General features: G+C 47.8%; 1 protein-coding gene across 4 annotated transcripts in view; it reads right to left on the reverse strand.

Moving 5' to 3' along the window:
• DPF2 (double PHD fingers 2) overlaps positions 1-16,730 on the reverse strand; it is a 42,743-nt gene that overhangs the window by 3,770 nt on the left and 22,243 nt on the right. For 2 of the 4 annotated variants that reach the window (XM_084633710.1, XM_084633712.1), the window contains 6 exons: positions 15,566-15,658; positions 12,996-13,074; positions 6,392-6,529; positions 5,137-5,265; positions 4,190-4,302; positions 2,593-2,674 (listed from right to left, as the gene is read on the reverse strand). In XM_084633710.1, the coding sequence (XP_084489836.1) occupies positions 2,593-2,674; positions 4,190-4,302; positions 5,137-5,265; positions 6,392-6,529; positions 12,996-13,074; positions 15,566-15,658 (634 nt within the window). Of the gene's footprint in view, positions 1-2,592; positions 2,675-4,189; positions 4,303-5,136; positions 5,266-6,391; positions 6,530-11,503; positions 11,546-12,995; positions 13,075-15,565; positions 15,659-16,730 lie in introns of all 4 variants that reach the window. The other 2 variants (XM_084633713.1, XM_084633711.1) reach the window with 2 other exon arrangements.

Below are 16,730 nucleotides of genomic sequence, written 5' to 3' on the forward strand. Positions count from 1 at the left end.
AGTAACTAGGCTTTCCCAGAATGCTTAGTGAACTGCATATGTCTGAGGGGGCAATTTGCCTGCTGCTGAAATGTGGCCAGCTCCAGGGTGGAACACAGCAGTTGTTTAACAGGACAATAATCTGTTGTTCTAACATTGCTCTAACAGGCAGTGCTATCTAGGGTGCCAAACTGGGGTCTATTTCCAGCTCTGCCACTGACCTACTGTGTGACCTTGGGCAAGTCACTTCCCCTCTCTGTACAACTATTTCCTCTCCCAGCCATTGTTTATTTAGAATCATAAGTGCTTTGGGTCAGGAACTGCCTCACTATGGGTTTGTCCACACAGTGTTCATACTGCTTTAAACTATACCACTTTGAAAATATTATAGCTAAAGCCGCACAACCCCCTAGTATGGGAACAGTTCTACCGGTGCCTCACGCCAGTAGTTTATTCCAGAATCTTGGTTGGGGCCTCTAGATATTAACAAACTACTAATAATAATGCATATGTGATAACAGGTCCCAATCTCTCGAGCCCTCAACCTCTACCACCGTATTAACAACAATCTTGGCTGAGCCCCCAAGGTGCTACCATAATATTACCAATAGTGCCCATACAGTAACAAGGCCCAGATCTTGGTTGGGGCATCCTAGGGACTACTGGGGATGGGTGGGGGGTGGGAGGGGTTATGATATTGCTACCCTTACTTCTGTTCTGCTGCTGGCGGTGCTGCCTTGAGAACTGGGCAGCTGGAGAGTGGTGGCTGCTGGCTGAGAGCATAACTCTGTAGGCAGAGCCACCACCAGCAACAGCGCAGAAGTAGGGATGTATGGTATGGTATTGCCACCGTACTTTTGCGCTGCTGCCTGCAGAACTAGGCCCTTAGTCAGCAGCCACCACTCTCCGGCTGTCCAGCTCTGAAGGCAATGCAGAAATGAGGGTGGCATGGTATGGTGTTGCCACTCTTACTTCTGTGCTACTGCTGGCAGGGCACTGCCTTCAGAGCTGGGCTCCCGACTAACAGCCGCCACTCTCTGGCCACCCAGCTCTGAAGGCAGCACAGAAATGAGGGTGGCAATACCACGACCCCCCTAAAATAACCTTGTGACCCTCCTGCAACTCCCTCTTGGGTCAGGACCCCCAATTTGAGAAATGCTGGTCTCCCTCGTAAAATAAGTATTGTATAGGAGGAAAGCACACAAAAGACCAGATTTCACAGTATGTGATGCATTTTTCATAGTCGTGAATTTGGTAGGGCCCTAAACATATCCTAGCAGGTGTTAATCCAGGACTATGTGCTCCCAGTATGCTAGGAAACAAAGCCCCCAAGGTCTTCAGATATTCCTCCATCTAGATAACATTAAGTGAGAGAATTAAAAGGCAATTTAAAATTAACATGGGTGAATCTAGACCGGAGATTGCTTCTGGCTGCTCAACTGTAACCAGTTTGCTTTGAAACCATGAATCAGTGCACTGTGCAAGGAAAGGTGGGGCTGGTGGAAAATCTGGACTCTGCCACTGTACTCTTGATTTTGCTACCAATGCAGAAATGTTTCCACACTTGGCAGGATGCTGTCCCCATACTTCCTTCCTCAGGATGCCTAATGACATTCCTACCACATCCCAGTTGGCATAGAGACAGTGATGATTTAGTACCAGGAGAATCTACTGGAGCGGGCACTGCCCGGAGAAGGTGTATCTGACTATTTTGACAGCAGGCTGAGGGAGGGAGGTCCACAGACCTCATCTAATCTGACCTCGTGCATGTGACAGACCAAAAAATTTCAGAGATTCTGATGTAAGCAGAAACATCTCTGATCAATTTCAATGGGAGTTGCACCTGTTTCCTCCAAGGCTGAATTTGTTGGCCCTTGTATACAAATCCCCCCTTTTAAAACTCAATATTGGATGTTTTTCTAGCAGATCTGCTCCAACTCAAACATCAACTAATTCAGGATAGTCCCATGGCCAGTGACATACACAAGGTCAGACTAGTTGGATCACAGTGGTCCCTTCTGGTCTTGGAATCTGACTCTAAGAAAGCCAAGGAAAGTTATGGGGAACTTGGAGTATTTGTGCAGCACCTAGCATAATGGGGTTCTGTCCCATGACTGAGCCTCCTAGGGGATACCCACAATACGAATAAGTAGAGTCCCAACCGAACCCTACACTTAGCGCAGTGTTCCCTTCAGCACAAGATCCTACACACACCACTTAGCACATTTGTCAGTTTAAGAGGCACCCAGGACTGGAATAAGTAAGAGGGGGTGCTGCTGCAAATTAGAACTGTGGGGCACTAGGCGGGGGAAGGAATAACTTAGGCAGCAGAGGGATCCATGGGTTAGGATCATAGGGGATCAGCAGAGCTACCTGCGTCAGGGAGCTCAGAGCTGAAATAGCAAGCGAGGCTGCGCAGCAAGTCTGAGGGACCTTGGCAGAGCTAGCCAGGCCCAGAATAGTAGGGGATGTTATACGGGATTCAGAGATATGTGGGAGAAAATTGCACACTTCCTGCTCGCATCATGCCCAATGCTATCAATCACTACTGCTTAGAACCAAAATCAGAATTCTAAAGAGAAACAAGAGTGGGCCAAGGAGCACTACATTTACCTTCGGGTGGCTCTGACATGGGCGGAGTTAGACAGTACATGTGATACCCACGATCACAATCATCACAGAAGAGCAGCTGGTCCTAAGCAGAGGGGGGAGGAAAATAAAGGAAAATTCGGATGATTCAACACAGCTTCACAAAAGGGCTCTATTTACAAATCACAGCATGATTCTGCCATCCCACAAAGAACAGAGGGCGCTTTAGTGACATGCAAGTCTAACCAATCCCTCAGGGTCTTCACCAAAGATTAGACCTGCCACATTTGACACTAAAAGCATAAGCCTGTACCACCTGAGCCACAGAAGTAACTCCATTAGCTGATAGCAGTAGCAGATTCCTATGTGAAACAGCCACTGAAGAGTTCCGTGTAACACCTGCAGGGCTGGATCAAAGCATAGGCGCTGACTCCGCAGATGCACCGGGGCTGGAGCACCCACGGGAAAAATTAGTGGGTGCAGAGCTAAGCTCCCTTCCCTCCGCCCCTCCTCCTTCTCCTCCCCCCCTCCCCCGAGCGTGCCACGTCCCCACTCCTCCACCTACCTCCCAGCATTTCCCACCCAGACGCTTCCAAACAGCTGTTTGGCGGCATTAGCATGCTCCGGGAGGGAGGAGCAAGAACGTGGTGCACTCAGGGGAGGAGGTAGGGAAGAGGCGGGGCAGGGATTTGGGGAAGGAGTTGGAATAGGGGCAGGGAGGGGGCAGAGTTGCAGCGGGGACTTTGGGGAAGGGTTGGCAGAGACATGGCAGGGGCGGGGCTTCATGGAAGGGGTGGAGAGGGGCAGGGAGCGGGTCAAGCACCCAGGGGAAAGAGGGGAAGTCGGCGCCTATGCTCACATGCCTAGGGTCCTGGCTCTTAGATTCATGTTAAAAGGTCTGGATTTTAGGTTTTGATTTTCTACCCTTTGGGACTGCAAAACAAATTCTGATAGTGTGACCTGAATGTGATGCAGAGACGTCTGCCTGAGTCTGCAGAGAGCCTGAGACATTAGCTCTGAAAGGATGGAGCTTCTCCACAGGTGACTAATGTAGCGATGCCTGCCTGAGTCTGTGGGGAGCCGATTAATGGCTCTGAGAGCAGAGCTGCCTCATGTGTAACCAACACAGCCTGCCTGTATCTGCAGAGATCCTTAGGTAATGGGAGAAGCAACCACCAAAACTAGTGAGGAAGCCACATTACCCAATTGGAGTAGAACAGGTCCCCTGACCTGGGGGAGAGGGCAATGTGATGGTACACCTGCGGTCTCAAGCTGCATTACTCCAACCTGGAACACACACTCCCCGAGAGCCTACCTTGGACATTATCCATAATCCCACCTCCCAGGTAGTCTCCATTCAGAATTTAAACTCCCACAGTAAACTTCATTCCAAAGATTATTCTCCTGTCTCTGCCAAAACTGTGCAAGTTGCTGCTCTCGCTGTGCAGCATGGCGAGATATAGGCAGACAATACTTGGGGAGATAATTTCTGGACACAAATGGCATGTACCCCTCGGGGCTTGCTGGTCCCCTCTTTAAGCCCCTGTTTGCAGCTGTGGATGCCCAAAGTGTCAAGCTTGCTCTGCCAGGATCGATCTCGCCAGCACTGAAGGGTACTCACATCGTTCTCCGAGGTGCCACAGATGTTGCAGCATTTACACTCGATGCACTGCCAACGGTACGTCTTCACTGCAGCCATCATAACCGGAGTGAACTGGAGGCAAGAAGGGTGCCCTGCCAAGGGGGATGAAATAAAGCCACACATGGATGTTAGACATGTCAGCCCTGGACAAGTGGCAAGAGTTCAGAGAAGCAAGAGAAATGGAAATGAAGCATGAAACATAAGGAGGCAGGAAGATATATACAGGTTATTTCCAAATAGCAGCAACTGCAATGGTGACAGCTCTTGCCCCCAGAGAGGGGGAAACAGAGAAGGAGCAGTGCTAGACAAGGAATGAAGTAGAAACAAGAGAGACGCTGCTCCAGACAGCAACAGAGGAGAAGGCTCTCCAGCTAACAGGAGAGCAGGGTAAAGAAACAGACAGATGGGGATGCTGAAGCACGGAGCGGAGCAGTGACATGCTCATGGTCACACAGACAGTCAGTGGCAGAGCCAAGAGTTTAACCCAGGAGTCCTGACTTCCAGTCTCCCACTGCTCTAACCACTAAAGACCATTCTCATTCTACAGCTGGATATGGAATCTAGAGGTCCTGAATCCCAGGCCTCTTCTTGCTCTAACCCTCTCCCCCTCCAAAGCTGGGAACATAACCTAGGAGCACTGACTCATAGTCCCCCGGCTCCTCCTTCAGCTGTCTTAGGTGGGACAAAAGAAACCAGGTAGCTAAAAGATTGCACTGGCCTTAAATAAAAGAGCAGAAATGCTCCTGGCTCTGGGAAGAGAGACATCAGCTTCCCATCATGCATCACTGCAGCCACCCCATGGGACAAATAAGGGGGCATCCAGCATAAAGAACAACCCCAACTCAGTGAAGTGAAGCAGCAGCAACACCTCATGCTGGACCATGGGCATCCAGCCTCTTGAATGCAGGTATTGCAAATCAAAGTACCTGATCGTCCGCAGTCTGAACATGACACCAGCTCCTCCGGGTGCCCAGTCTTCTTATTGATTTTTGAGTCTCCCAGGCAGAAGTCGCAGTAATTGTTGGGCAAAGCCAAGCCATCAGGACCTTTCTTGGCTGTATGGAGAAGAGCCAACCCCACCCCACCAGAGAAAAGGTTATTTAGAGTGAGCAATGACACCTAGAAGGAGAACATTCAACGAGATTCCTGTAGGGACTTTGGCCCACATAAGCTTTCAGATGCAGCAGAGAGGAGGTCACGGCGTAGCAGATGTACCCACTTCTAGATCCCTGCATGGATACAAATTGTGTATCTATGGATATAAAGCAGATACCCATGGAGATGAAGGGCTCTAGTGACAATGAGTGAGACCAGCTGGGCCATGGCTAGCAACCAGGCCAGGAACAGCAACAGCAAAAGCAGCAGCAAGACGGGCCGCCACTCACAGGAGCCAGCACCCAGCCTGGCAGCTCCTCTGGTGTGGCTGTACTGCCCCCAGCCCTATCCACTGGGGCAGGCACAAGGATCACCAACAGCTGTCCCTGGTCATGCTACTGTGCGCAAACAGCTCGCACACTCCTGGACAGGAGTCCCTTCCATGCAGCAGTGTGCATCTCCTGTCCAAGAGCATGCAAGCCACTTTCACATATTAGCTTTCGCCGCTGGTTTCGCTCATTGTTGCTAGAGCCTACAACTCCGCAGATATCCACAGGTAAAAAGCGGATATAAATTTTGTCTCTGCAGTACCTTTCATTTGCAGATCTCAAAGCACTTTAGAAACACAAAGCCTCACAAATCTGCATGTAACAAAGGTAACCGTTCTTTTACCTGTGTTATGCAAAGGTAGACAGACACAGAGAGGGGAAGCGTTTCACCTAACACACAGCTAGTTGGGGCAGAGGTAGAAAAAGAATCCAGGAATCTTGAGTTGTGGTTTGGCTAATCTAACCACTCTGCTAATTCCTCCAACCTAGATTACATTGGTTCCCACGGATCCCAGGTGTCTCAGCTCCCTTCTCTAACACACTATGCTCCTAGAGCCAGGGACAGAACCAAGGAGTCCTGACTGAGCCCCTCTTGTTCTAGCCTTCTAGACCCCCCGCTTCCCTCCTAGAGGTGGAGATAGACCACAGGAGTCCCAGTCATAGTCTTGGTTCCCTCACCACTACCTTCTGGCCCTAAGGCTACAGAAGAGCCAGGACACACAGGAGATGGGGTCAAGTCAGGGGCTAATGGTCTTACACTTCTGCTCCTCAGATCTCTGAGAGACGGGCGTCGGGGGCTGCGAATCTTCCTTATCCTCCCCCTCCTCCTCGGCCAGATGGGAGTGAGCATAGTGGTAACTGAGCCCAGGGCGGTTCTTGTAACGCTTCCCACAGACTGCAAAAGAAAATGGGGATGGGTCTGTGCTCCTGGCAGGCACCCGAGCCACAAACATCCCTGCTCATGTGCAACCCCCCAGATCTCTGAGACAGCCCTTCCCAACCCACCCTTCTCCTGAAGACACAGCAGTTAACAGTGTAGAACAGCCAGCATGGCTTCAGGAGGCTGCTTCATGAGCCAGCAGACTCATAGTTTGGCCAGACCCCGAGAAGCCATGGGCATTTCTACCTTTGCTGACTGTAAGCCATAAATCCTTCTACTTTCCCCCTACCTCTCCTCCTTGCCCAGTAAATCTTCATGGGGATGAGAAAGCTTTGTCCAGAACAATCCAAGCCATGAAACACAGAAGGAAATTCCCCATCTTCTCTTGGGTTTAAACCTGCCTAACTCTGAAATTCAGGCCTGAGCCTCCTAAAGGTGGTGTCTCCTTGGATGCATCGTTTCTCGGATCAAGAGACACTGGAACCAAGCTGAAGGCATCCCACACAGACTCTCGGAAAGCAACCACCACATTATCCCCACACACACTTCTGTTGCCTCTGCCTGCTTTGCTGTCCCTAAAAGGCAGCTGCTTTACAGCCACAGGGCATAGAGAAAAGGCCTGTTTTCTATGCAATAAACCAACCTCCCTTGCAGGGCTGGAAGTAGAGAGCATAATGCCCCTGGAATTGGGAGCCACTTCCCCAGTCTACATTCCTTTCTTACCATTTACCCCTGATATTGTTTGGTACCAGAATGGCAGCCTCAGAGACCAAAGCCCACGGAACAGGTACAGCGCAGGCAGCATCAGCACAAGTTTCTCTCACACCCTCTGGCCACAAGACAGCCAGGACAAGTCCTACTGTGAAGGGACTTCCCCACCACTGTGGGGTGGCAGACTGAGATGTCAGTCTTCATGGCATATCCACTGGCCTCTCAGTGTCAACAGAAGGCTTCTGAGAGCGGCGCCACTGGGAACTGGCCTGAGGCCAACCTGACTCATTTCATGTACTAGCGAACAATCAGCAGTCAGATGGTAGCTGCTTTTGGTCATCACCAACAGCCTAGGCTGTATTCGAACTGGTGAGCTGGAAGTGAGGGGCTTGTATTCTACCCCACATCCTGAGCCACCTGATACCCGTTATAGCAATTACATCTTGCTTAAAACAGAACTGGGGGTGGGGGCTGGGACAGATACAGCAGGTTTTCTGTTGCAATCCACTCCCTTTGTGCCACTGGAGTGGGAACCTCCTACAAGACTACAGCTTGGGAAACCCTCAGTAGCCAGAGCTGGCTCTTATGCCTCCCTCTTTGCAGTTCCCAGCATAGGGGTGGTGTGCGTGTCTCCCTCTCAGGAGTGGCTGGAGCACAATGTGCTGCTGCTATCCCCAGCTGGCACATGGTTCCTCAGTGATCATGCCAAGCATTCCCCCTAGCTTGCTCTCATTTGCTTTGGCGGTGGAAGCTGGGCCACCGTAGAGGATCTACCCTTGCATGCAAAGATCCCTAACTTGGCCGTCTTGTTTTATCCCACTTAACCCAGTGAGACAAAACCCCCAAATCCCACTTATCGATGCCACCAAGCAGCTGAGGCAGAAGGGCAGTAAGCAAAATGTTCAGAAGAGTTCTTAGAAGAGCCTAAACCCCACTGAGCTTCAATGAGACTTGGCTTCCCTAAGTCACTTTTGAACCAGGGCTTGTTTGAACCAGGCACTGTTCCCACTATAAAGGGTTTGTCAGAGCAGCTCTATCAATAGAGCTTCATCAGCAACCCCTCCCTAGGCCATGTCTACACTAGGGATTTTGACCTGCATAATAGCTATGTCAGTCAGCGATACAAAGAGGGGAGATCGCTGACCGATAAAGCCATGCTGGCAGAAGTCCCTAGTATCATCAAACCAGCAAAGCCGTACTTTTACTGATACAGCTTGTTTTGTTCAGGGGGAATCTGGGTGTGCGTGTTGGTTTTACTGTGCTGGGATAGCGCTGTCCATGCTAGGAGTGATTTGTCAGTGTAGTATATAGACTGAAACCCACCCAACTCGTTTCATATGCCGGCCTCCCAACCACAGTCAGATGAGGACTGCTTTCAGTCACAATGACCCAGACTGGATTCGAACTAGTGGTAAGGGGTTTGGTATTCTAGCCCCACTCTGAGACAGCTGGTGTCCATTATATCTATTACATTCTGCTTGAAACAAAACTGGGGAGGGGGGAAGAATAACAGTAAAGCACTCCCAGCGTGGACATGGGCTTTAGTGGAGATGCAACCTATACCATCAAAAAAAAAAAAAAAAAAAAAAGAGTTCTTTTGACAGTATAACTTATACTAAGTCCTCGAACGAAATAAGCTAGGATTTTTTTTGCTGGTATAGTATGTCCACACTAAGGATTTTACCGGCACAGCTTGTCGGTTACGGGTCACTTCTAATTGACATAGGTAGGCCAGAAATACTTTTCAGTGTGGGCCATGCCTTAGGCTCCTAAGTCACTTAGTTGCTTTGGATAACTTTACTTAAAATCCCTATTACCCACGCTTACTAGTGGGTGGGAATGGAGTCCTGGCTGGATAACAAGGAGGAGAGAGGCAGGGAGGACTGAGGGAAAGCGATGAAGCTTAAACTGGGTCTTGGAGAAGGATGGATTAATTGGAGCTTGCCAAGATTTGCCCGGAAAAGCAAAGCTGGGGACAAGAGAAAGACCAAGCCTCTTCGTTATTTAACTGAAGACCTGGATCTAGCAAAGAAAGGGGAAAAAAGGCAAATCCCTCTAAAACCACTTTAAGCCACCGTCAATTTACATAGCGATTAAAATGCCCATTTGCCAAAGGGAATTATTGCTCTCTTAGCTCTGTGTAAACACAAGTACAAACCAGGCCTGGCTAGCTCCTCCAGCAGCACTGTTCTCTGGATACTTCTGCCGTGGCAGGGATCTTGCACACACTGGCTTAGATGGAATGAAATTGGACTCTGAGCAGTCATTGGGAAAGCCAGGGTTATGGTTAGCTTCTTGATGGCTGGCCTCTAGTCTAGGCAATACCACATTATAAGTATTTAATAGTCATGTCAATGAGAATTAAAATGTCTATTCTTTATTCTGCGTATTTCATTCAAAGAACCCAATGCACTTGACAAAGGGGGATATTTATCCACCACTTTATAGATAACAGAAATTAAGACCCTTGCAAAGATCATGCAGAGTCTCCGACGTCAGAGTCTGAAGCAGAACTCAGGAGTTCTTACTTCCACCCCCACTTTGTTCTAACCACTATATCCCACTCCCCTCCTGGAGCTAGGAAGCCTGACTCCTCCTCTCCTCCCCTCCCCACTCCAACCCATTAGACCACCACTCACCCCTCCTGGAGGTAGGACTAGAGCCCTGAGGGTTCTGACTCTCAGGCCCTGGCTGTAACCAGACAATACTGTTGCACCACAGAGAACAGAGGCAGCAGAGTGGCTGGGGGAGGGTAGGAGAGCCCATACGCTGAATTTCTCTTCACTACAGATGCCACGTAACAAATGATGGGTGATCAGGCCCCATGTGAGGAGTTTAATGAGGTCAATGAAGTATGCACTGTTACAGAAAATTGCAGACCCATAACTTTGCTCATCAAATATTTAACAGAGACTGCAAATTCCAGAGCCCCAGCCAACGCACTGGCTTGCCCAGGAGCCTTTTGGACCTGGTGTTGCATTAATATCTAATCCCGGCTGTGGAAGAAAAGGGAAGCATTTGGCAGAGCCATGCAGGTGCAGCTTAAGCGAGATGGGGTAGCATATTAGCTAGGAGGCACAGGAGCCCAGTGAGTCAAAAAAGCCACCATAAGTCTAAGCTAAGAGGCGGAATGGCAGCATAAGGAAAAACCAATTTGACTCTTATTACACCATCATTTACCAGCTGGGCATGTGTCACTGGTGTCCTTGCCAGGCCAGGAGGCATTGCTACAGCAGCCAACAGGGACCAGTTCAAGCCGTCCCACCCCCTTCAGAATTTTGAGGACAATGGTCAACACCCCACATGATGTCATTCATTCAAACATCTTGCAGTTTTAAGGGACCCATAACATCTCCATTTCTCAAAGGCATCCCCTGTGATAACCCAGAACCCCTAATATAAAGATGGTCCTTATGTTTCAGAGGAGGCCTAGCCAGCACCATCACAGAGGGAGAGAAATCATGCTTTTTTTAAGTACATATATTTGAGACAAAATCTCAATGGCAGTTGATAACCTTTGACCCTCATCCAGAGTCTGACATGGCCGGGTTCTGACAGAGTAAAAGCACAGTGCCTATTCCAGTAGCAATATACTTTGGCATTCCTTGAAGGAAAAGAGTCATGCCTCAGCCATTCCAGAGTGGGTTTGATTTATCACATGAATTTACTGCTGGCGAAAAGGGCCAGATTGACATCCCAAGACAGTGAGGCCTCTTTGCATCCACAGCACCAGGAACAGCTGGGCAAATTTCTCCCCGCACTATGGGCAAGAAGGAAGATTTTCAAAAGCAACTAGCAATTTTGAATACCCTGTTTGAGACATCTTTGAGGGGCCTGATTTTAAGCAAGTGCGTGGGCCCAACCTCTGAAAAACAACTAGTCTGACAAGGGAACTTGATAAGTTTATGATCAGGCTAACATGACAGAGCTGCCTGAGATAGCAGAGACTGGACTCAATGAACCAGGAGGTCCTCCTTAGTGTAATGTTCTGAAAATCAGGTCCCTTTAATAAGGACGCTCAGGTTGGGCAACCCAAGATTACCAGTCACGTTTGAAAACCCTGGCCAAAGTGAAAGGGGAAGCTCAGTCTCCATGGCCCATTAATCCATGGCCTCTAAGGCAACAGGAGAGCCAATCTGTGCCAACTGTGGTGGTGGTTTGGTTTGATTTTTCTTGGTGCTCTGGATTGAGACCCCACTCCAAAGAGTTTTAAAACTAACATTCCAGGAGAACAAAGTCAGGAGGAAATAAAAAAAGCAGACAGAGAGAATGGACTACCTCGGTCGGGAGGTTTCAAGGTATGCTTTTGTTTGTAACTATCTGAAATACAGAAAGAGAATAATGAGAAAAAAGGTGAACACACCATAGGTCACACACATGGCAAGCAACAGAGAGCAGAGTGATTTTAAAAGGAGAAAATAGGAAAAAATACTGCTTAGTTTTCTTAAAAAACTGGTGACAATTCTACCAGGACAGTAGGAAGGAGAGAGAGAAGTAACTGCAAAAACTCAGGATTTTGTACATTCTTTTGCCAATTTAAAGTTCAGAACTGCAGGAATAGCCGCTCCCTTGGGTTGCTTAAGCTTTTCCAGTGACATTCCCACTGACAGCTAGGAAGGAAATAACAGCATAGAACTCTGCAAGGGGCAGCATGGGACGAGTTCTTGGGGGACGTAGTGGCTGCTACCAAATCAGAAACGGAGTCACACACAACAGGGACGTCATAGAAATCCCATTTACTTGCCCTAGACACGCGCTTGATGTATTCATTCCCGGCAGGGCTAGTATGCCTTTCTGTTGCCAATAAAATTACTGAAATTGAATCCCATTAGAGCTAAAATTAGCTCTCCCACACCACAAATGTGGCATGAAAACCATGTTTCGTGGCCAGAGCATGGACCAAAAGGTCTTTAGGACAACAATCAGCAGAGCAGCGACTATATCTCCAGTAGGACAGAATTGATCCCTGCCCTCCAGCTGAACTATGAGGTCTGAGAAGAGGGAGAGGACAAAGTAATTGGATTCCACAAACCCTGCAGCAAACAGATAGCTGAGTCATGTATTGAATAGCATAGGGAAGGGTGGGTAGGGCTTTTCCAGGCCCATAAAACAGACTGAACCTAGAAATCAAAGACAGGAACCCTGGTTAGTGGGAATGAGACCTCCGTGTTCATTCTCCCCACTACCCATACCCATACAATCAAGAGGCAATTCTCACCATTAGATTCAGAGACCCTGGCTGGACACTAATATGGAGCTCTGACAGCTCCTTGCAGCCAAACAAAAAAGTAACATGTTGACACTGCTGCCAGAAATGCCGCTCACACCTGTGGTGCAGGCTAAAATGTTGCAAGAATGCAAGCGGAGTGACCAGCCGTTTCATGCAGTCCAGACATCTGCAATGGCCTCCTTGCTTAGTGAACATTCTGCTGGAGTAGGAGAACCTACCCCCAATGCCAGATATTGCATGTGTCCTTCCAGGAAAAAAACAAACAAACTGTGGATTCTCCGCACCCAGCAGAAATGACAGATCTGGATTAGGGCTATGGCTTCAGTAAAAACAAAGAAGGGGGAACTTACAAGTCCTCTAAATATTCTCAGATCCACCTTCATTTTGAATGACTATCACACCCCTGCAAAAATCACATCCTGCCCCCAATGGATCCTGGAACACTACTCCCTTCAAAAGCTCACTCCAAAAGCAAATACATTGGAGACAGGTTGGTCCCAGAGTACAGACTACAGGGAGACAAGCGTTTTTCATACTCACTGTCGCAGGCATAAGGTTTATCTCTATCTTCTAATATGGCTGCATCCAGCTTCTTCCGAGCACCACTGACGCCTTTACCCTGGGAACCAGAAAACATATCAGTAAAGTGCCATCGCCAAGACATTTGCTTCTAGAATTTAGTCATTCTTATGCCACCAAACTAGCTGACAGTCCATAAGGGACTAGTCAAAGGGGCTCCTGCATGCCTGTAGTTAAGCTAACAAAATAAGCAATCAAATAGCGCCCCTTAGTGCCTAAGATAATTTATAGATTTTAAGGCCAGAATGGACCATTAGATCATCTAATTTGACCTGTGTAACTCAGACTGGAGAATTCTGGCCAATTACACAAGTTACTGGGCTCAATTCATGGGTTTCACTAAAGCTTCTTCCAAAAAAGTATCCAGTCTGGATTTGCAGACACCAAGAGATGGAGAATTCCCCACTTCCCCTGAGAGTTTGTTCAACGGCTAACCACTCTCACTGTGAAAAACGTGTGCCTTATTTCTAATATGAATTTGTCTGGCTTTAACATCTAGCCATTGGTTCTTGTTCTGCCTTTCTCCAATAGGTTAAAGACCCCTTTAGTAAACTGGGATTTTCTCCCTGTAAAGGACATATACACCCTAAATCAATTCACTTTTCAAATCTCCTTTTTGATAAGCTACACAGACCTTTTAGGGAATGTCTACACTCAGTATGCCTACCCTCTTAAGAGTATGTCCCAGAGCCAGAGCTCCAGCCCAAGCTTTAATGTCTACACTGGAATTTTACAGCCCCACCACCTGAGCCCCACAAGTCTGAGTCAGCTGACTTGGGCCAGCCACAGGTGTTTAATTGTAGCATAGACATACCCTAAGTCTCTCCATGCATGTTCACCAGCTATCAATCACCTCCCTCCTACTCACTACTCAACTATCTATACATTCAAGTAGATCACATGCCAGGCAAGAACTGGCCTTGGAGACCAACACAAAGTGGGTCACAGATTAAAACAATCAGATTTTCTCAGGAAATTCAAAGAACCACATTAAAGTGAACTAAGACGTGGTTATTTACCCAGTTGATCCAGCCCAGCTACCAGAGTCTGACTATCCCTTGAGAGATTTTCCCATTTTCTGAACATGAGACAGAGACTGTGATAGCATAATAATGACTATTCTCTAAACTCATGCTTCAGGGCTTCAGCCCTGCATGGGTTAGGAAGGAATTTTTTTTCCCTCCGATACTCTATTATCTATTTTGGTTTTCTTCCATCTTTCTCCGAGATCAGCCACTGGAGGACACCCATTGAGGTGGACTGGCACTCTGAGATGGTTCAGAGGATCCTGTGTCTTTCACACCTGGCTGATGTGTCTTTTCCAAATGTTCAGGGTCTAACTGATCACCAGATTTGGGGTTGGGAAAGCATATTCCCCCAGGACAGACTGGAAGGGACTTCAGGAGGTTTTCATCTTCCTCTGCAGCATGAGGTATGGATCATCTACCAGGATCATCTGGACATGTCTCACCTAATTAATTCCCTACCATTAAGCATTGGTGGCACCTCCCTCTCTCCTGGAGCACACAACAGTTTAGTTTCCTGAGGACTAAAATGCTTTGGCTTAACTGAAGTCAATGTGGCCACTGCAGGAGTGATTGGCTGGCTGAAATTAAATAGCCTGTACTATATAGGAGGTCAGACGAGATGATCTAATGGTTGCTTCTAGCCATAAAGTCTATGGAACTGAAAAAGAAGTGAACCAGCAGTAGTAATCACCCAGAACATCTAACCCACAGGTGAGTTCTCATTAAAATTCTTTCCAGACAACATTGCAACAGCATTTGAGCAATTGCTTCAGCGCTCTCCTGACTGGTCTACTGTGAGACTGTAGTATGTATGTCCCACCTTCATCAGTGCAACTCCAATGGACATTTCAACTGCTGCATCATCTAGACCAGGGGTTCTCAAACTGGAGGTCGGGACCCCCCAGGGGGTCACAAGCTGTCAGACTCCACCCCAAACCCTGCTTTGTCTCCAGCATTTATAAGGGTGTTAAATATATTAAAAAGTGTTTTTAATTTATAAGGGGGTCGCACTCAGAGGCTTGCTATGTGAAAGGGGTCACCAGTACAAAAGTTTGAGAACCACTGATCTAGACCCTATCTGATGACATGATGGCAAAAATGCACATGATGTTGTCTAATCCAGGCTCTTGGCATTGCTAGCACCAGTCGTAGTGAGACAGTGGGAGGTTTGGGAAGGGCTGGGCAACCAGCCTAGGGTTTTCAAAGCAGGGAGCCAGGTACCCAAATCCCACTGAAATTCAGCTGAGTTCCCCTAGGCTTCTTTGGAAATCCCAGCCCTATTTCTTAACATTGTGGCAACGTGTTCTGTAACCGTGTTGGGTGTGGATATACATAGTATTGAAAATGGTTTACAACATGATCACAAACATTAATGGTGACAGGCCTTTACAGCGAGCATTGGTATATCAGACTTCAGGAGAAATTCATAGGGCAGACTCAGCACAGTCACTAGGCTGGGCCCATCGAGACCCACAACACCATAACTCATCCAGCTGGCATTACCTTGGCTTTGCCCTTGCCTCGTCGCTTTGGTGTATCCTCTTCATAGTCTTCATCATCCAGATCATCCAGGAAGTCATCAGGTTCAAGGATCCGCTGTAGAGGGGAGAGGGTTTATTGTAGGGGGGAAAAAAAACTTGGCATGGTTTGGGAAAGAAAGAAATGGAGAATGGACAGTGACGTTAGAACCTGGCTGAGGGATGTCCACCAGAAGCTACAAACACACAGGGAGGAGTAAGTGGCATATATGAGGGGGTGGGAATTTTCAGGTACATTTTACTCCCAATCACACCAAAGAGAAGGCTGGTCTTGTGGTTACAGAACCAGGCTGTGATTCAGAAGACCTGGCCCTCAGCTCCTGGATCCATTATGGACCTTGGATGAGTCTCTCAGTCCCCAATTCTGCATGAAACTTTTAAAGTTAGCCACACATTAAGTACCGAGTAGTGATTTATTTTTTTTAAAAGTGCAGGAATTTAATCCAGGGGCACATAAAACATCATAGCCAAGAAGCTTATTGCAGAACAGACTCATTGATGAGAGAACTGCAGTGCCAAGGAACACTGCTCATCCCAAACTGGGAGCTACTGGAAAAGGCCCTACAAAAATGCCCTACTAGGGGAGTAAGAGAGAAAAATTAATTACTATGGAGCAGATTCTCTATTCTCACCATTAGAGGAAGAGACACAAAAGTGATTGCCTTCTCCTTTAATGCATGCTTGGATGGAGGAAGTAGGGATGATACAATGTGTAGCAGATTTTGCTATCCCCAAAGTACTTAATTGTAACAAACAGAGTATAAGTAATGGTGGCTAATTATGGATTACTGTGACCACTGCCCATCATGGTCTCATTGTTTGCTTGTGCTCCCTAGTCCGTTTGTTGTGTCCACTCGTGTTCTCTGGTCTTACACTCAGACGTTAAGTTCATTGGGGCAGGGGACATTTCTTTGCTCTATGTTTGTACAGGGCCCAGGCACAACGGGCTCCTAGGCACTATTTACATGACAAATTAAATGAGACTACTCACGGTTTTAAAGTTAGGCACTGGTTAGATTGGAGCTTTAATCTTTTGGTGCCTCAGTTCCCTACCAGTAAAATGGGGATAATACTTTCTCACTTTCAACCCAACACTTTGCCTGTCTTGTCTATACAGAACTTTTCAAATA

The sequence above is a fragment of the Lepidochelys olivacea genome (genome assembly GCF_965140295.1).
Source record: "Lepidochelys olivacea isolate rLepOli2 genome assembly, chromosome: 7".
NCBI lineage: Eukaryota > Metazoa > Chordata > Testudines > Cheloniidae > Lepidochelys > Lepidochelys olivacea.